The sequence below is a fragment of the Lontra canadensis genome, unplaced genomic scaffold, assembly GCF_010015895.1.
Source record: "Lontra canadensis isolate GAN:19392208 unplaced genomic scaffold, GSC_riverotter_1.0 scaffold68, whole genome shotgun sequence".
Lineage (NCBI taxonomy): Eukaryota > Metazoa > Chordata > Mammalia > Carnivora > Mustelidae > Lontra > Lontra canadensis.
In genome coordinates, this window is record NW_022631062.1 from 2,386,399 (window position 1) to 2,407,009 (window position 20,611).

Here is a 20,611-nt window from a genome sequence, read left to right on the forward strand (position 1 = left end):
GCTGTTGTGAATTACCAGTACCTTCTTTTTCCCGATCATTCAATTTTGTTGGCTTAGCAAGCCCTATGAAATCCAAGAACTGCAAATATGTTTTCCTCCAACTCCTACTAGGAATTCAAGTAGCCTAAAAATATTACCTTCCAATCACCTTAGTACCCATGAGGTATGATTTCACATACCTAGATGAAACTCCTTCCGACGTCCTCTCCGATCTTATCCCCAGCTACCAGATGTTATCTACTGTTCCCCAGTGAGACCACTCATGGCCCTTTTGCAAAGGTTTCATGTACGACTGAGCCGCTCCTTCCAGACACCAGACACCAGTCACAACCAACCAGGTTTTAAAACTTTTTATTGCATATTAAAAAAATTGTGCATTCCAATAATTAAAATCATTTGAACAAAAAAATGGCACTCTGATTAAACTGCGTTTTACAGCCTGCAGGACACCTTGGACCAGCTTGATTTTTTACTCTACATTTCCCTGTCGTCCCACCCAGCTTCTTCCTTCACCAACATGCAAGTTCTTTTCCTTCCCTGCCAGCCAGACAGGCAGATGGGAGAGGCAGGTGCCTTCGTTGTCAGTAGTTCTCCATTCTTTGATGTGAAAAGGGGCAGCACAGTCATTTAAACTTGATCCAACCTCTTTGCATCTTACAAAGTTAAACAGCTAAAAGAAGTAAAATAAGAAGGCAATGCTTGTGGAATGTACAGTGCATATCGGCGGCGCCCGCTTCATTACGATTCGCCCGCTTGCTTCTCCTGTTCAATCGCTGTGACAGGAAAAGAAAAAAAGATGGAGGGAGCTCATTAGGCAGACTCAGTACAGCCTAGTGTTGAAGTGTAAGATTATCGTACTTTTCGTTTACAGTTATCTTCCCGTATCATAAAAATCCAAGTATCAAGTCATCCCATCGTGAAAATAGGACCACTAAAAAACCATTTAACAGATAAAATGGCATAGTTCATATTAATATAGTATACCAAACATCCCATCATTATTAAATTATTAAAGCCCTCTTGTTTGTTGGCTGCAAAACAATTCTTAATTAACCTTTCCAGGCCACATTCATCATAAAAACTGTCAGCTCCTCCCCCGCACTCCCTGGTTCCCCACCCCCCCCACTCCCCTCCCTTCCCAGTCGCGGTCCTTCTCCCAGCCCCTCCCATCCTCCCTCCCGCCCAACATTTTTCGGGGGGGGGGGCGGGGGCGGGGCTTACTTTCTTTTGAAGGCAGTGGATTTTTCTCTTGTGTTTCTGTCTTCTTCAATTTCGACTTATCGAATTTCTCAATCTCAGCCATATCGGGTTTGTCAGACATGGTTGCAGAGGAAGCTGCATATACAAAGCCAAGAGAGAGGGTGAGATCGAGCGAGCGATCCACCCTTGTCCCCCCCGGCTCAGAAATGCGCTTCTGCCCTCGCATTCCCCGCCTGAAACCCCACCTCTCCCTCCTTCCGCTTTCATCGAAGGCGACAGCTCGTCCTCTTGCTACACACAAAAAAAGAACCCCTCTTCATTATTTCCAAATGCGGGGGGCCAAACTGGAAGATCGCCCTCTCATTAGGAGGCGAATCTTTCGGAACAATGAGATTGACTACCGTGGGTGTCAGTTACAATGTCCGAAAACTGAAATCTGGCTAGAAGAGTGAAACCACGTCAAGTGGGGTGGGGGTGGGGGGATCGAGTAGGAATTCTTAAAATGAAGCCGAGGCTGCACAATGCTTCCAGTTTATATGGGTCTCGCCCAGAAATGCGGGCCCGTGCTGCTTTTCTCCTCTGCTCACAAAGGCGGCAGCAGCAGCCGGCACCCCGACCACCGCCCTACCGCCGCCTCGCTCGCGCCAACAATGCAGCCGGCCGCGCACAAAGCGGCCCCACACCCGGAAAACCCGTCCTCATCTGCGTTTAGGGGCAATTCGACAACCCCGGCACACACTCCCCTGCAAGAAGGGTTGGATGTCCGTCCTCCCCGCCATTATGGCCCAGCCACCCTAAATCTGGACAGATAGGAGTCCAAGAAGCCATCAGAGACTACAGGAAAAACGTTGATTGTCAAAGCTCTGGGCTTGGGTGGGTGGGAGTTAGAACAAAGGATTTTTCTGTTCGATTCATCACCCGCTAAGAGGCAGTGCAGAACGCCCGGGGTGGGGGGGGCGGGCAGCAGGTAGGATAAGAAAAATGCTCCCTCGGAGCTGCACGGCCAAACGCCCGGTTTGGGGGGATGGTCTTTAAATCACCGAGTTCTCAACCCCATACCCCAGCATCTGGAAGGGTCTGGCATTCCCTAGGCCCCAAGGCAGGCTTCCCGGGAGGACCCTCTGGGCTGGGCTGTAAGGACGCCTCCGCAGGGAGACGGCGCCGAGGGGCGAGCGCGGGCGCCGGGCGCGAAGGGACCGAGGGCAGGAGGCAGGGGCCCCGGGGCTCACCGGAGCGCGGTGCACGAGCGAGGGAAGACCGGTCTGCTCAGAAGCCGCCGCCGAATGCCGGGTGGGGCGCGCTGCGCGCTACTTTATGCGCGCTCGTATGTAAATGAGGTGACGTCACCCGCGGGCCCGCTTAACTCCTTCGCGCCTGATCTCCGCCCGGTCCGGGGGCCGGCCTGGCGTTTGGGGGAACCCGCCCGGCGTGCACCGGTGCACCTTAACCGCCACGACGGCGGAAAATTAAAAGGAGCCAAAGCCCCCTCCCCCCAGCACTTCCTGCATCATGCGTTTCCCCCGCCTCCTGTCTATTTTATCATAATGGATTTTTGCAACAGCCGCGCAGACCTGCTCTTGGGGACTGGGCAGGGTAACGGAGGGTTTGGCCGGTACCTAGGGGGACAGGCATTCCCTCACTGCGAAGCCGGCTTTGTCTGGTGCGGACATCCCCAGGCGAGGGTGCGGTGGCCGCGCCGGAGGGCCTCGCCCACTGCAGGGGTGCGATTCCTGTGACTCAGCTTTCGAGCCGGCCGAGGGCCTTCGCCCCACCCCGGCCCTCTTTGTCTCCTCAACCGGCTTCTCCTGAAATTGGGTGGGAGTAAAGCACCCTTAAGTGATTCTTTTCCCAAAAGCTGCCTCACTGTAACAGGCGCATTTTTTGATCGCTGTAATTTTTTTTAAGCGAGCGCCCGAATCAAATAACCGGAGTATTTGCTGGTTGGAGGTTCATCTACCTGCATTTTATAGCGTACGACGCCTCCTGGCTTAGAAAAGTAAGTCAAGTTCAAGCTCTGCTATTGACTTGCTGCATGACAATAAGGAAGTTTTTACTTTCCTGTTCCTTATTTTGCTAAATATAAAAGCGATTGCTAAGGAGGCTCGTGTCCAGTGCCAAAGACTGCAATACCAGCATCTCTGAAATCGAAAGATTAAATTTAACCATCTCACTCTGTCTTGAAGAGAGCCTTTGCAGCACAAGATGTTTTTGAAGTGCACTTCTAAGTTACATCCGGAAATATGGGAGATTTCGATAGAGAAGAGCAATTTTCAAAATGGCACCTTGCCTGTGAGTACCAGTGACCCCCTTGCCGCCGAAATCAGTCGCGAGTACCGTGCCCTGGGCCCGCAAATGGCACATGAAAGCAAAAAGAGCCGCGGGTTGGAAAAGACCTACTTGAGATTATTTTAAGACCCAAAGCAGTAGGCACAAGACTTATCCCTTTCAGCAACCTGAAGAAATGTTTCCAGAAAACCCCTTGCTGATCATGTTTATGGCAGAGGCTTTTGTCCCTTGGGGATTAAAGTCAAGTGTTATATAGACCCTCAAATGCCACTACTGAGCAGCTCAGCTCGGACTTCCCCATTTCTTTATCCACTTGACTTCCTTCTTGGTTGTGGGGAGAGGTGGGAGGGGGGCCAGGGGCAGGTGACTGTCTGGCTCCCCAGTTCATGCTCTGGTGGGTGGCCGCCATTCTACTCTCCAAACAGGATGTCACCTCTTTGGTTACACCTCCCCCTTGACCCTACCCTGGATGACTGGCCTGAGAGTCCCCCTCACTGTGGAAGCCCATTAGAGATCACGCAGGATGAATTCTTGGCCCGTGGCAGCTAGCAGCTGCACGAAACACTATCTCTGTAGGTTCCTGATTCCATGTTGCCTTACTCAGCTGCTGTCAAAAATCACTTCTTTCCTCCCCTGGTGTCTCTGGATACAAAGGAAGGCCACTACCAACCCAAGGTCCTTTCCTCAGAAAGACTTGGGCCTTACAGAGCTGTATCTCCAGACGACACAGAGGAGTGGAAATTTGGAAATGCCTGGAGAATTTTTCTAGTCCCGTACCAACCAGCCTCCTGTTGTGTTTAGATAGTGACAGAAAGAAAAAGGCGGCCACTTGTTAAAAAGAAGAGAGTCTTCCAGACTGGGCCTGCCTTGGCCCTAGTCGGCGACCTAGAGGAAGCCGGAAGGGGGGAAGAGGCAGATGAAGGGGAATGCAAACTAAAAGAATATTTGTAAGGGTTGTATGACCCTGGCCATGTGAATTAATTTTTCTGGGCCTGAGTTTTCTCATCTGTAAAATGGGATCATTGCAAGACCCTACCTCACTGGGCTCCTAGGGAGCCCTAAAGGCTTAGGACAGTGCATGACACTTGTGAGTGCTTTGTATTATTGTTATTTAGGATAAAAATTTGAGGAAAAAAGTTAATATTTAGTGTTTAGGATTGCAAATTTTAGAGGTTTTTAGAGTCATCGTTTCTCTTAAAAAGTACCAGTAAAAATGAGATCTTTTGGGGCGCCTGGGTGGCTCAATGGGTTAAAGCCTCTGCCTTCGGCTCAGGTCATGATCCCAGTGTCCTGGGATCAAGTCCCGCATCGGGCTCTCTGCTCAGCGGCGAGCCTGCTTCCCCTTCTCTCTCTGCCTGCCTCTCTGCCTACTTGAGATTTCTCTCTCTGTCAAATAAATAAATAAATAAATCTTAAAAAAAAAAAAAAAGAGAGAGATCTTTTGTTAGTTTCATGGCACATAAAAACTAACCCCCGTGGGGTGATGCTTTGTAAGAGTCAGACACAGTCACGGGTGCTTTATGTTTGCTTCTGCCATCCTCCCACCCTGCTGCCCTCCCCGCTTGAGGAGAAGTTTACAGATGGGGAAACTGAGCTTAGAGATCCATCCTTGTGATAACTCAGCCGGTAGCCACTCTGTTATTTGTGTTAAGGGGTTCATAAAAGTCTTCACACCCCGCACCCCCTGGTCCCCCAAGTCTGCCCCTGAGAACCATCAGGAAGCACATGAGGGGACAGGCTGCTGTGTTTCCCACGGCACTGGGGAGAGGGCACCGACTCAATGAACAGCTATGGCCTTGCGTTGAGCTGACTTGCTCGAGTGAGGAAGGTCCCAGAACCCAGCTGGGCCAAGCTCTGACCCTGTGGCTCCAGCCACCTTGCTTGCTTCCCCAGATCATTCAAAGCTGTCACTATTAACGTCCCACGTGTCAGGGGTAACTCCCGCCTCCCCGAAGCTACTGCTGTAAGTGGGTTAGCGTGTGCTGGGCACGATCACCGTGGGGGTTTCAATCCCGAGTGAAAAGGTCAAGGTTGAGAGCAGCTGGGAGCAGGGTGCACTCCCAGCTCGGGGCTCTCAGGGAGAAGATGGGCAAAGCACCCGCCAGCGGCCGGCCCGGCCTGCCACAGCTTGTAGACCCTGGCCACCCACGTGCCAAGAAGAGAGCGTGCCTTGGACGGTGGCCCTCCTCCAAAGCCCGTAAGTGTTGTATGGTTCCTGGTGGCACCAGGAAGAGGGCTCAGGGCACACCCTGTTTTATTTGCCTTTCCTGGGTAGGCCTGGGACACATGTGTAGCCATTTCCAAAGCTAGAGAAACAGCCACGGAAGTCTGGGTGCGTGAAAATTAGTCCTATTATTTTTTAGCTATTAAATTCAGTGCAGGGCGCTGCCCAGAAGGAGGAAAGGAACAGGAGAAAGTGACCAGGCCTCTTTGTCTCAGTTTCAGGGCCTCCTTCCATCTGTCCTACCTGCCTGTGCCCCACTATCCCCGGTGACCCCGCAATCTCTATCCGTTCATGTAAATCCCCTTAGAGACACTGCCCGAGGCCCCCTGCCCCACAACAGGAAGGGCTATTTGGGCTGTCTGTCTATAACACCTACTTCAATTCTCACCCTCAGCAGTGGGCACGACTACCCGCCTTTCACTCCTGAAAACCCTGAAGCTCTGAGAATCTAAGCCAGCCTTCGCGCCATCAAACACACCCGCCTGTCTCAGGAGCCTCTGCCGGCCCTTGGGGCCATGTGTCTCCAACCCCAGAGTGTCTCCGGGACTCCCGCCTGCCGCAGCTCCACCGGCGCTCAGTGTGATGGTAACAGAAGGCTCCCTGGGCTAGTGTGCTACAAATGAGTGCAGGGGACCGCAGGGGAAGTCGAGAGGAGCCAAAGGCAGCTCTCGAGCATGTTGAACGTGCCATGCCACTCACTTTCCTGCTCACTTTGTCCATCTGATGGAATCTGAGGGCCAAGAGGAACTTTAAGGGGGATCTCACTCAACCCAGTTCCCTCCCCGCGGCTTGAATTCGCCTCTACAACATCCCCTCCAAGTGGTTGCTCAGTCTATGCACAGCAAGGGCAAGAAAAAGCCAGCCGAGAAGCTTCCAGCATACACAGGGGGCGGTGAGTAGCTTAGTTTGGCGGGGGCTTGGGCAGAATGAGAGAAAATGACAGGAAATAATGTGGAGAGGCAGGCAGGGGGCAGATTCAATAATAAAGTAATAACGATAATAATAATATATGGGAGCTCTCCGTGTTTAATCTCCCCAAACCCTTACACAGCCCTGCGACAGAGGCTCTCTTATGTTCCTCATTTTGCCGATGAGGGAGTTCTGGAGAGATAAATAATTTACCCACAACCACACAACAAAAGCCAGATGCAGGGTTTGAACTCAGACTGGCTAGTTCACAAGCCACATCAGTTAAATACTCCGCTGTTCTAGAATCCTAAGATAAGGCCCTTAGATTTTGTTGCATAGGCCCACTGAGGGGAAGGTTATATCCCATCGCAATAAACCATCCAACTTCTCTATCACTAAAACTTTGAAACACAGATATCATAGTCATATATCATATAAATTAAAAAGCGGCCTGCTTCAGTTTTCAGATGATTTCATTACAGAAATTCAGTCTGCCCTCTGCCCCATCTGACTGAGCCCAGTGCCCTCGCAGTGAAGGTAATCTGGTCTTGAAACACTGGCAGTTCCACACAGCTTTTCTCTACCTTAATATTTTTCCCAGCCAGTCATTCATATTACACGAGGTTACAAAAAATTGGCAGGTCAAGTCACATCCTGAAAGGGGAGGCATTACACACTCCTGATGGCCTTCTGGGTTACAAGTGTTCGACTTTTTATCCTGTCATGAAACAGAATGACCATCAGCAAGTGTTCAGGTGTTTTAATATGCTACTGCTTCTGGGGACGTCAGTGCCTTTTCAATAGAATGTAGTTCTCACACCATCAGCGGAAGGTGGCTGGTGGCTTTGTATAAGGAAAATGAAGCACAGGTGGGCACCAGATTGATCACATAGGCCAAGGTCAACCTCCTTGGCTGACCTGGACCCTCTCCCATCTGCAGGGCTGGCTCCACGTGCGTGGGCCCTATGTGGTGGCAAGTATGGACACCAGTTCTCTTCCCTTCCTTCCTGCCTGGTGGTTTTGTCCTGTCCAAGGAATGCCTACCCCTCTTGGCTTCCTTGCACATCAGAACTCCCCTGCATGTACCAAGACCACGAAGGAGCAAGGCTTTACTGCCATCTCCGCCCACTTCTCCAGTTCTCTCTGAGGCCTACACTCACCAGAAGCTTTTCTGGGGAGGAATTCCATAGTTAAAATGTGTACCAAGACAAGAAGAGGAGGATGTCTTTTTTTTTTTTTTTTTTTTTTTTCACACAGAGGCCAAACACGGGGCAAATGAAACACCAGGAAAGGATGCTTGAGTTCTAGGCTTTTACTGTGGCATTTACAGCCGGGACTCGATTGTCTGAACTGGAAAGGTGACATGGACAATGGAGATTCACAGACCGTCCAGTTAAGTTACTAAATCTCACTTTAGCAAACAGATTCAGTCGAAAGCACGTATTCAAACAAATACTCATCTTCTTGTTCATAGCAACACCAATCCAATAGCCAAAAGATGGAAAGAGCCAAATGCCCATGGATGAATGAATGGATAGATGACAGGTAGTGTAGTCATCCAGTGGGACAGTAGTCCGCCATAAAAAGGAGCGAAGTCTGTGCACGCTACAACATGGGTGAACCTGGAGAGACGCTGAGTGAAAGAAGCCGGGTCCTACAGACCACATGTGGCAGGCTTCCGTTTATGTGGAACATCCAGAATGGACAAATCCATAGAGAGAGAAGGAGATTGGAGGTGGCCAAGGGCTGAGGGGGCAGGGGGAGGGGGGAGCCAAGGGGAGCACCTGCCCGCTGGGTATAAGGTTTCATTTTAGGGTGATGAAAATGTCTGGGAACTAGACAGAGGAGGGGGGCCAGGCAACACTGTGATGTATGAAATGTCACTGAACTGTTTGCTCTCAAAGTGTTAATTTCATATTATGTGAATTTTACCTCGATAAAAAAAGGGGGGGTGTAAAAAGAGAGAGAGAGAAGAAAGGAAAGTAAATCATAGGCCCACTTCCTCACACCCCTGTGTCTGGTTCAGAGGAAATGGGAGGGGAGTTGGGGGCGGAGTGAGATTCCGGTTCTTAACTCTTTCTGTGTCACACCAATCTGATGAAGCCCAGAGACCTTTTCTCAGAATTATGTAAATGCGTAAATTTTTTTTTTAAATAAATGAAAGCAGTTAGATTCCCAAAGCGCTACCAAAAGAGCTTTAAACACTGTGATGGAGTCATCCCCATGCTTCTTTGTGCATTAAATAACACAAGCCGATAGTCGGTCTCAGATCCAGCATAAATTGAAAATAGTGGGGAGTGTGTAGATATCTGCAAAATGTTAACAGATATAAAAATATCTGTGGTGTCTGTTGTTGACACAGTCACAGGAACTGCTAATGCTAGCGAGCTTCCTTGCTATTATGGACTGAACGTTTGTCTGAAGGAAGGCAGCTGTCCATAAGTCAAGCAAGAAACAGGTTCTCATCAGGAGCCAAATGCGCCTGTGCCTTGATCTTGGACTTCCCAGCCTCCGGAATGGTGAGAAATTCATGTGTGTTGTTTAAGCTGCTGTTTGCCTGGAGTTTTGTTAGGGCAGCCCACGCTCAGAGAGTCGCCCGGCGTTCTCGAAGGAAAGGCTAATGCTCTTTGAGGGGAATGAAAAGATATAATCTTTTTCCTTTCTAAATTTATGGACTCCCTGGATTGTCTGCAAAGCTCTCCTGGATGTCTGTGGGCCCTAGTTTGTCGAAGGGGGGGGGGTGTCTCTCAAATGAGAAAAAGTCACCAGTAGAATTTCTGGGAGGGAATGGGAAGAGATGGTGGGGTCGCCTTCTATGGACCAGATAAACCACCAAATATTTGCTTTGGAAATGTAATTCCCCATACTAGTGGTTTACTCCAAAGGGCTTAGGCACCAGCTCAGAGCAACCAGTCAGTGGGACAACAGTTGGGAGAAAAAAAAAAAAAAAAAAGACCAGCTTATAGGTGTCACCTTACATCTTGGGCTCCAATAATGCCTTACGTAATACAAGTCACATTTATCCGGTGTCTGTGAACTTTGTCAATGCACTTTTTCATCGTTTGTGTCATTTTATCCTTAAAGCAGCCTTATGCAGATAAAAGGCCTGGTATTGGTATGAATTTTTTTTTTGCAGAGGAAGAAACCCAGCCCACAGAGGATAAGTGACTTGCCCAAGGATGATTCTTGGTATTGGAGGTGTTCCTGAGGCTAAGTAAACAGCAGCATGCCTGGGTTTTGTTGTGGATGGTTTTTTGTTAGTTAGTTTTGTCATCCAAGAATCCATTGCTCAGATTTGAACCTGCATGCTTGGCTTCCAAAGATCTAAATTTACTCATTCATGAAAATGGCTTCCCGGACATACTACCCCCCCCCCCCGCCCCATTTTAAACTACCCATAGTCCTTGGGTCAAAGAAAACGCACACATTTGGGCATAAATCTTCCTATTTTTCTGTCTGCTTACAGACTGGGGCACAATTTTAGTTTGGGCCAGAAGGAGGTATTTTAATGTTTGAATATCATATTTTGCACTCTACAGCGATGTTTGCACAAATGCCTTTTATTTATTTTTTTAAAAAAGATTTTATTTATGTATTTGACAGAGATCACAAGTAGGCAGAGAGGCAGGCAGAGACAGAGAGGGGGAAGCAGGCTCCCGGCTGCGTAGGCACAAATGCCTTTTAGAGCTAGAAGGCTGGATCTGGTTTTGCGTTGTCTCCGAAGGAATGCGACTGCCCTTGGTCTAAACCCTTCCCATTTCCCTGGTGGTAGGAGTGTCTTTGTTATTCCTGGTGAGCCCCGTGGATGGTGCCTGCTTGTTTATGATAATGAGGTGGCTTACAGAAAAGTTGCCAAAACTACAATGAAAAATTCCTATACATCCTGCCGCCAGATTCATCAGTTGTTAATATTTTGCCCCATTTGCTGTATTATTCTCTCTATGTATCTTCTAAACCCCGAGAGTAAGTTACAATCTCCCAGAAAACAAGACCCTCTCCGACACAGCCACAGTCCAACGATCAGGAGGAGGAAACCTCCCATTGCTACGCTCCTGCCATCTCATCTACAAATCTTATTCAATTTTTGCCTGTTAGCCCAATAACGTCCTTATAACAACTTTTCCTTCTGGTCCAGATCCCAGCCCAGGAGCCTGCCTGGCATTCAGTCCTCGTGTCCCTTTAGTGTCTTAATTTAGAGCTTCCCCAGCCTCTCCAGCTCTTCCACGGCACGAAGATTTTTGAAGACGACAGGCCACTTGTTCTGAGGAATTCCCCTTGATTTAGGACTGTCCGACGTCTCCTGATGATTAATCTGGGCTTGGCCATGTTGGCAGGAATCCCACGCGAGGGAGGCTGAGATCTTCTCTGTCTCTTGAATCCGGACGCGCATGGTGTCGGCCTGACCCGTTACTGGGGTGGGGTGTTCACTTCGATCACCCGGTGGTGTTACCTGCCCATTTCTCCACTGTGAAGCTGTTTTTGAGACACACTCTTTCCCGCATCTCTGCCCCCTCGGTGGTGTGGCCGTGTCCTCGTTCATTCAGGCTGCCCCGAGGAAATCGCACATGCGGGTGGGCTTACAAACAGCAGATGTTTATTTCTCTCGTAGGAGCGCAAGCGCAGGTCCCATTCAGGAAGGCTCTACCCTCCTGACCTAGTCACCTCTCCAAGGCCTGCCTCCTGCTATCCCTGCCGTGGGGGATACGCTGGCAACAGGTGAATTTAGGGGAGATCCGAATATTGAGACCAGAGCCCCCAGTACTGGTGGGATTACACGTAGCCTCGGGGGAGGTGAATTCCATGCACAAACCCACATGAGAGTCTGTGGCACCGAAGGACCCCGTGTCAGCACCGACCCCACTTATAAGGCACTTGAATTGGAGGTTGCCCTTCCAACCAGTGCCCCTACTGCAGTGTTTATAGCCCCCAAGGGCCTTCAACTAGGCCAGCATTTAGTAGGTGCTGCGAATCATCCAGAATCGAGGGGACTTCACTGGTCTTGCTGGGGGGCATGGGCTGAGCACTTCAGGGGTGGGGGGGGCTCCATGGCTAGCAATAACCACACAGGTCATCCGGAGTGCTTGCCGGAGCTGGGCACTGTCCCATGGGCTTTTTAATTCCCTGAGGGACGGGGGTGGGTGCAGTAGACAGTCCATCTTACAGAAGAGAAACTGGGGCTCCGAGATATACCACGCCCCCAGTCACTCGCTAGTCCCGTCAACTGTTTGATGCAATCATTTCAGTTTTCTCTTTCAGCATTTTATTTGCATTTTCCTCCCTCAAGCAGGGGCAGCAAGGACGAAGGGGAGATCTCCCACGTCGCGGAAACCGTTCCCTGGCCTTGGGCTGGGCCAGTCGGAATCTGGTTTTCTGGTTTTTGTTTTTGCTTTGATGGGAAACACGCTGACGTTTGTCGTGCTGTCTACTTCTGTTGCTTTGTTGGAGCCTTTCTATCACCCCACGTCTTGGTCTTAGGATGCTATTTTATTTTATTTTTTAATTTAATAATTATTATTTGTTTTGGATCTTATTTACTTGTCAGAGAGAGAGTGCGCAGACAAGCCCGGGGAGCAGCCCAATGGGATACCTATGGGGCTCAATCCCAGGACCCTGAGATCACGGCCAGAGCCAAGGCAGACGCTTCACCGACTGGGCCATCCAGGCGTCCCAGGATGCTTGTTTTACAGATGGAAAGACTGAAGCCGTGGCCATCACTATGGGCAAGTGCCTGAACCGGGATGGCATCCAGCTCCCTCTGGTCAGGCCCGGAAGCCTCTCCTCTCTGATGCGGGAAAGGCCCTTGGTTAGCAGGCTTTCAGATGCAAATCAAACAATCAGGCCCTCTCTGCCCCCTTCCGACAGACAAAAACCAAAATGTTGAGTGCTGAGGTTGGGCAGAAGGCTGGGCAAGGAGAGTGAGAGTAGTGCTCGCCTGCCCTTGCTGGAAGTGTAAACCGGTAAAGATTTTGCAGGGGTACCAGCCGCTCTCACAATGAAAACAGCATTTCCAGTTTGATCCAGTGGTTCCACTGTTAGAAATGTTTTCTAGGGCCGTATTCAGACAGATACACCAAGATTTGTCTCTCTATATTCGTACATGTGCACACACCCAGATATCTTTTCCCCATGATTTCCCGGTAGCTTTTCCCTATAGCTTTCCCCATAGCTTCCCCATAGTTAGCTCCATTGTAGGTAAGAGGAAACGTTAGAATTAACCTAAGTGTATGTTAATTAGATTTGTTAAATACACGACAGAAATTTACGCAGCTCTTACAAAATGACTGAGGGGCGCCTGGGTGGCTCAGTTGGTTGAGCATCTGACTCTTGGTCTTGGCTGAGGTCATGATCTTGGGGTTTTGGGTTGGGTCATGATCTTGGGTCATGGGATAGAGCCCCACTACCCCTGCCCCTGCTCGGTCTCTCTCTCTCTCTCTAAATAAAATCTTAAAAAAAAAAAAAAAGCAAGAAAAAGATTGAGGCAGCTTTATTCATGATGTCCTGGAAGGATAGCTAAAGTATACTTTTTTCTTAAAAAATTTTTTTGTCTTTTTTATGAAATCTCTGTACCCAACATGGGGTTCAAACCTACAACCCTGAGATCAAGAGTCGCGTGCTCCACCAACAGAGCCAGCCAGGCGCTCCTCAAGTATACTCCTAAGTAGAAAAAAAGGAACCCTCTAAATATTGTAGGATCTACCTCCATGTAATATGAAAGTGAGGTTATAGAGACAATTTCCAGAACAGAATTTTAAGAACTATTAACAGAAGTTACCTCTGGGGAAGGGGAATGGAGAATCTTCTACCACTTGCATTTTTACTGAAAGCATGTATTACTTCTATATTTAAAAATATTTCAAATACCATTTATGTTTTACCTTCATCTTTTCTATAATTTTAAAAATAATGGGGCACCTGGGTGGCTCAGTGGGTTAAGCCTCTGCTTTCGGCTCAGGTCATGATCCCAGCGTCCTGGGATAGGGTCCTGGGATCCAGCCCGGCATTGGGCTCTCTGCTCAGCAGGGAGCCTGCTTCCCCCTCTCTCTCTGCCTGCCTCTCTTCCTACTTGTGATCTCTGTCAAATAAATAACTAAAATCTTAAAAAAATATATTGTGTAAATAATGGGGAAGGCTGTGCACATGTGCAGGCAGGGGCATATGGGAAATCTCTGTACTTTCCGCTCAGTTTTACTGTGAAGGTAAAACTGCTCTAAAAGATAAAGGCTATTTAAAAATAAAAAGTAAAAGAAAAAAATGTGTATTTTCCTGCCCCAGAAACTTCATGAAACTAACACAAAGGCAGTTGAGTCTGCCTTTGAAAGAAATAGACGTGACCTTGAACTTGGGGTTTCTTTAGTAAGAAAACACCTCTGAAAGGAAGTGAAACACACAGCCCAGATAGAGTAGGGGCACTTCCTGCTTATCTGCAATTAAAGGAACTTCTGTTCTTAAAGGGGCAGGAGCACAGTTACTAAGACAATCTCCCTTATAATCCTAAACCAAAGGGACTGTAGACCTGTCCGCCACAGGCCTCCTTTCGGGAATACAACTGAGGCACACACAGAGTTCAATTACAGAAGCTGTGTCTTCCGTGTTTCCCTTTAAAACGTGAGCACAGTGTTGTATTTTGGTGAACTGAATCATATTTTCAGCAAGATACAGAAGCAGCTCTTCGAATCATGCAACAATGTATGTGTCTGAATATTCATGTGTTGGATTCCTCTAAGCAGAAGCACCTTTAGCTGGGCTGAACCACCATCAACATGTACATTTGTACAGATGATTCATTTTTAAACCTTACCAGTGCTTTGCACCTGTCAGCTCATTCTTGCCTCCTGGCGGCCCGGAGGGGTGTGGCTGTGCAGCTGGCATCCCATCTACAACTGAACAAATGGGACCATGGTCAGTGACTCGTCCAAGGTCTCTGGGCATGTAGTAAGGCCAGAAGTAGGTCCCAAGCCTAGCAGGTTGGCCCTTGGCTGGGTGCCTGGGCAGGGGACGAGCTGTGGTTTCCTGGAGTTTCATCATCCGTCCCTCCATTTCTGGGCAAGGAACTTTCCACTGACTTCTATGCCGACCTAGAGAGTTAGGTGCTAATGCAGCGATGAAGGGAAGGTTCTGAAGAGGGAGGGTGCCACGCGGGTAGCGGTTGGGGTGAGCCTGGGAAAGCAGGTGAGGCCGGTGGTGCAGGAGGGGTGTCTGCTGCCCTCTCAGCCTCTCAGCCAGCCCCTCGCCCGCCCCAGCTGGCTTCGAGAAGGGAGGGAGGAGCCACACAGCGGAGGTGGCTGTGGGGAGGAAATGGAGCACATTCACAGCCGTTCTGCCAACTGCTGCTTATGAATTATGGGACAATCACATAATTGCTTTTGTGGAAGTCGAGCAGCGCAGCCTCACGCCCACCCTGTGCTCCCCATTATCCCTGCCATTATGGACACTGATTCCGAAGCCCTGGGGAAGAACCATGAGGGCCCGGCCCCCCCTCTGCTCCCCGAGAGTGCTGGGGAGCTCTTCTCCCCTTTCCCACTGCTGCCCACCGTGCCCCAGGAGGATTGTTAGATGTAGCAGGATCAAAACACAAAACAGCCGCTTAAATGGGAATTTCAGATGAATAACAAAGACTTTGGAGGTAAGTTATGCCATGCAATATCTGAGACATAGTTAAAAACTATTATTTCTCTGAAATTCCCATTTAACCGGGAGTCCTGTATGTTATCCGGCAACCCTACCTTGAGGGGGAAACTGAGGCCCTTTCACTGATTGTCCAGATCTCCCAAACCCACACACACACACACACAGGCCTTAGTAAGTCTCAGGCCTCACAGTTCTGGCTTAGGGGGCTCCTGCCAGCCCTGCCCCAGCCGGGTCTGCCACCAGGGGGAGGGAGAAAGGGAGAGGGGGAAAAAGAAAGAGAGAGAAGCTCAGAAGACAAGGGTTTTGGGGGAGGGGACTGGGAGCTTGGCCCAGCAGAGTCTGTAGGCAACTGAGCTCGGGGGCAGATGGGAGCCCTGGACATGACAAATGTGCCTTCAGGGCTGGGAGGGCCCGCCAATAGGGCACTGCATTCAGACCAGAAAAAGAGTAAGCAGAAAGACTTCCCTGAGCTCCCCCCGGGCCTGGCGAGGCCTGTAGCGGAGCACCCCCTGCCCCCTGCCCCCCAACCCCAGAGGCTGGCTTAGGCCCTGGTGTCTGCACAAAGACAGGATTCAGACCCAGGAGCAACCGGGAGCCGGCTCCCAGGGAAACAGAAAGCTCCAGCACGCTCCGCCCTTCAGGGTGTCATTCAGCAGAGAGCCCACTAAGTGCCATGCAGAGTGCTGAGGCCACAACATGGTCCCTTAGGACCTTGTCTACAATCAACTTGGTTGAAGTTCCATTTACATGAAACTAAACACAGTCATTCTATGGGTGCTTCGACGGGACCGATGACCACGCGAGCCCGTGGAACCACCATCCCAGACGAGAGATAGTTTTTCCATCCGCCCAGAAAGTTCCCTGTCCGGCGGCCATTTCAGAGACTAGTGCTTAAATGCCGGCCTCAGCCGGGGAAGCCTTCTTTACTTCCTGAGGCAGAATGCTGTCCTCATAACCCCTGTGCCTCGCAAAGTCTTCCCTTGAGACGTTTGTCCCTATTTTTTCACTTGTTTGTTCCCCGTCTCCTCTCCCTGTCAGGCTGGGTCTCCTCAGTGGTGGGCCCAGGTCTTTATTTCTCTCTGTATCTCCAGGGCATAAAAACATGGGGCCCGAATGAATGCCTGTTGAATGCTCGGCCAACGACTGTACTGGGCCAGCAGAATTCCAAGTCATGATAACATAACTTCATATAGATGTTTCTGATCTTAAATGTCGCTCGGGATCATTACAGATCTAGAGAATACAAGTGACATCTATGGCCTACTTTCTGCAAGCCAGGGACTAGTCAAGACATTTCTCGGTAACACAGTAGGACTGAGGTAAGAACTAGTGTTGTTACCCCCACTTTAGAGAAGGTTACCCTGACCTGATCAAAGGTGGGAGCTGGTGTTCGAGCCCAGGTAGCTGGGCCTGAGACGCCTCACTATTGTTTGAGAGAAGAATATGGTAGAGATTTGGAAGATTTTTTTTTCTGGTTTTGTTTTTAATTGTATGGTTTCCTCTGAAATGTACAATTATTATAGGACATAATTACCTGCAAATATGAGATACAGGCTACATGATTATATGATGGTCAAGGCACTGATAAATGCCTGGGAAAACTAGAAGGGAAGATTTCAGGGGGGAAAAAACCCCAATTGAGAAATGACTGAGTTTATAGACAGTAACAGCTGTTCTTTTTAGGAAATTAAATTGATTCTTTTTTTTTTTTTTTCTTCTCAAAGAGTTTCTGCTTCCTCAAGAAATGTTTCCTGTTTGCTATGTGCTCAAAGGCAAGCTTTGGGTATGTGATTAACATCCTCAGACTGATGTCCCCAAAACAAAAGGCTAGGCCATTAGGAATCAGAAGCTTTTTCTTTTTCCCCTCCGTCCTCAATATCTAGCTTGTGACCCTTTTTGTCATTTCTACTTACCCCTAAGTTGTCTGCCTCTCCCCATTTCTCCTGCCCCTTCTCCAGGAGCCCCTCCTCATGGCGCCCCCAGTGTTGCCCCAAAGCAGCCTCTAGGGGGGCGTTCTCACCCCAGTCAGGCCTGCTCTACCCTGTCCCCTAGGGTAAGTCCCCTGACCTGTGTCCACATGGCCTCCGACTTCCAAACCTTCCAGCACTCCCCACCGCCAACAGCTTCAAGGGCAAGGGCCTCCAGAGGGCCACAGCCTGGAACCAGTACTATCCGCCGGCACATTTCTCTTTCCTCAGTAACCACAGTGGTAGCCGCAAGGGTTTATATCATTTTTTAGGCACATGGCTCTCCTGGCATCCACTTCTGGACCATTACTCATGCTGTTCCCTCTGCCAGGAATACATTAGTCTCACTTGCAACCTCACAACCACCTTAGGTCATGGCCATCATTGCACAGATGCTAAGATAGAAGGTTCTGGAGTCAGACTGCCCAGGGTTGTCTTCTTGGCCGTGCAACTTGCAGAGTCACCTCGGGCCAGCCCCGGGGTTGGTCCGATGTTCTGCTGCTGCCATCAGGAGGTTTGGTCAGTTTGGAAGAAGGTCGCTGGGCTCACAAATTATTAGTTTTTTAAAAGATTTTATTTGTTTATTTGACAGAGATCACAAGTAGGCAGAGAGGCAGGCAGAAAGAAAGAGGAGGAAGCAGGCTCCCCACTGAGCAGAGAGCCCGATGCGGGACTCGATCCCAGGACCCTGAGATCATGACCTGAGCCGAAGGCAGAGGCTTAACCCACTGAGCCACCCAGGTACCCCTGGGCTCACAAATTACGTAGTTGGTCCCGATTCTAATGCTGAGAAGCGGTAAGACTGTATGATGGGGATAATGGCGAAGGGCTTAGAATGGGAAAGGGTGGACTGCATGGAAATGGATCAATAAATGGGGCCTCCCATGATCCCCATCTCACCCCGGAGGAAACGGGCTCAGCGACTGGGTGAGCTGCCCACAGCTGTCACATGACAAAGTGACGCAATGCACTTTCACTTCCTGTGTGAATGTGAACTTTCCTGCGTAGCCTGGGCTCTTCTCGACACATGGTCACATCGGCTTCTGCGGTATTAACTATGTGACAGTGAGCAAGGCCTGGCCAGACCTCTTTTACTCCTTTTTCATCAGCCTTGCAAGCAAGCAGAGCACAGAGCTGGTCTTTTTCAGGTTTGATAAGTGAGGACAGAGTAAACAAGGGACTAGCCCAAAGGCCCAAACCCAACAGGGGCTCACTGAGACAAAGATGACAGCAGCAGAGTCTGGGGCCCCAGGAAGCCCATTCATCACGCCTGTTTCTCTTTGGTCTGGAGCCAGAACACTCCTTCTTCTGCAGGAGGGGCCGACACTGCGGACCGGGGCGGGGGCAAGGCTTCGTCTGCGGGCCAGGGGGGAGGAAGGCCCTCTTGCCCTTTCCTGCAGCTCCCGGGTCGCCCTGGAGGGAGGGGAGCAGGGAGCTCCCGGTGCCACCAAAAGCAGCTTTCAGCGATCCCACAGCACTGACCGCTCAGCGCCAGGATTTCTGGTGGCCACAAGGAAACAGTGCTATCGCGATGGTCAGAGTCAAGCACTCGTTCATCTAATCCCACATGCACGCTTGCTAGGGTGAAGGGCTTCCGCTCTGCTCCCGGGGAAGGAGCAGGGCTGCTGGAAAGGCAGGCCAGAGCGCCAGAATGCTAGCTTGCCCTCAGGGAGGAGGTCGACTGCAGTAAGTGCTCAAAGCCAGATGCTGTGGCAGCTCAGAGAGAAAGCCCGCGATCTGAGAAGGGCCAGAAAAAGCCTCCGCCGTCCCCCGCCCCGCGGAAAAGTGCACTGAGACCTAAAGGCCGTGAAGGAGGAGGAGGCCTAACTACCGCCCTCCCCTACCACCCCGCCCCCCGCCGCATTTCCTTTTCCCTCTGGTCTCCCCTCCGGGCTAAGGACCCTTGTGATGACACGCCCCCGCCCTCCCCTAACATATGGACATCTTTGGCGGGGTGGGGGGGGGATTAGTCTGCCCACCGCACCCATTTCACAAGTTACTTACTCGGTGGCCTTCAGCAGTCGGTTCCAGGCCCTCTGAGCCGGGCGCGGCTTCTCATCCCCACCCTTCCCTTCTGCGAAATTGCACCGAGAGTTTAACGAGGGCACATCTGCAAAAATTCTTTAAAAATGGCAAAGCCCTGGGTAAAAACACCTGACCTTGCTTTACGCTCAGTTTCAGTCCGGGTCCTATCCCTCTGCCCCTGTGCTCACTTTCTCCGACAGAGCCTTGGGTTTATTTGCAATGTGCTCAAGGCTAAGGGGTCGACACTAGCTAGCAGGTGTGCAGATTTGATTAACGCCGAGAGCCGAGGCCGCCGGTCTCAAAGTGGCACTCTGTCTCGGCGGCACATTGACATCACCTGGGGATCTTTCCAGACTCCAGGCGCCCAGGTGGTATCCAGGCCAGGTCTTCGGAACCTGGGGAGCGGCCCTGGCACCCGCAAGCGCAGGAAACTCCCCGGTGGTTTCCAGGTGCAGCCGAGGGCCAAGCGGCCCCGGAGGTTTACTTTGCTCGCTCCCACTTTGCGTTGCTGTTTCTTGGATTTTTTGTTGTTTATAACAGCCTTTGGGAAGAAGCATTGTATCCACTTAACCTATGGCCCTAGTTCTGCGGGAGGTGAAAAGGGCTCAGAGTTTTTGGTGGTGGTTGTTGTTGTTGTTGTTGTTTTTCTTGATGTTTCAGGGATTAAGAAACCTCCCACCCAGAAAACCAGTTCTCCCAGCCTCGTGCGACATCACTCAGAGCCAATAGAAGACTTCCACAGGAGTTTACCAGTTCATGTCTAAATTGATTAAGCCTGGACGTGGCTGGACAAACAGTGTAGGATTAGGGCCCCCCCAAACTGTTTTATTTTATTTTATTCTTAATTAGAGTTCATTCTCTGATTTGCAGTAGCCCCAGCCTTTCCTGAGCTCTCTTAGTCCCAACACGTTTGCTCCAAGGCTGTCCTGCTGCTTGGGGAGAAATGCCCCCCCCCGCCCCCCCCCGCAAGCCGGCGACGGCTGGTGTCAGAGACAACAATGGGCCCTGAACACTGCGAAGCGAAAGCCGAAGCTTTAGGCAGAGTGTTGCTGCCCCCTATCGGCAGCAGCGAGTAATGGCTGCGGATACCCCGGAAAGACTCGCAAGCCCCCTCGCGGCGGTAATTCCCAGACGGATGGTCCCCGGAAGTGGCTGTGACCTTGGCTAGCAGGGCCAGATGCAGAAAGGGCTTGGCCCTCAGATGTAGCAGGTGGGGGTCATGAGATGGGAGAGATGCGCTCGCCTAGTAGCGTACATGATCTTTGGGCCGCGTTCACGTGCCTCTTCAACGAGCGTTCCTTTTGTAAGTTTCCTATACTGTGTTCAGATTCGTTCCCGATGGGAAATTTGTGGCGTGGCACACTGGGAAGGT

General features: G+C 50.4%; 1 protein-coding gene and 1 long non-coding RNA gene across 3 annotated transcripts; one reads left to right on the forward strand and one right to left on the reverse strand.

Moving 5' to 3' along the window:
• Window positions 1–335: 335 nt before the first annotated feature.
• Window positions 336–2,509, reverse strand: TMSB4X (thymosin beta 4 X-linked). The gene is made up of 3 exons (XM_032880195.1): window positions 2,430–2,509; window positions 1,222–1,335; window positions 336–773 (listed from the first exon to the last, which is right to left on the reverse strand). The coding sequence occupies exons 2-3, from the start codon at window positions 1,319–1,321 to the stop codon at window positions 739–741; spliced, it is 135 nt and encodes a 44-aa protein (XP_032736086.1). The 5' UTR covers window positions 1,322–1,335; window positions 2,430–2,509; the 3' UTR covers window positions 336–738.
• A 228-nt stretch (window positions 2,510–2,737) lies between these two features.
• On the forward strand, window positions 2,738–9,854 carry LOC116880797. 2 transcript variants are annotated; one of them, XR_004385285.1, is made up of 4 exons: window positions 2,738–3,489; window positions 7,877–8,011; window positions 8,094–8,270; window positions 8,982–9,854. It is a non-coding gene; the product is annotated as an uncharacterized LOC116880797 (long non-coding RNA). The 2 variants fall into 2 exon arrangements; XR_004385284.1 differs by lacking the exon at window positions 2,738–3,489 and adding an exon at window positions 6,280–6,602 and having other exon boundaries at window positions 7,877–8,270.
• The last annotated feature ends 10,757 nt before the right edge of the window (window positions 9,855–20,611 follow it).

What these genes read in the sequence shown, in the direction of transcription:
- TMSB4X (XM_032880195.1), bottom strand. Translation starts at nt 1,321, where the DNA reads ATGTCTGACAAACCCGATATGGCTGAGATTGAGAAATTCGATAAGTCG. An exon ending in TCCACTGCCTTCAAAAGAAA is followed by an intron (nt 774 to 1,221) that starts GTAAGCCCCGCC and finishes TTCCTGTCACAG; the next exon opens with CGATTGAACAGGAGAAGCAA.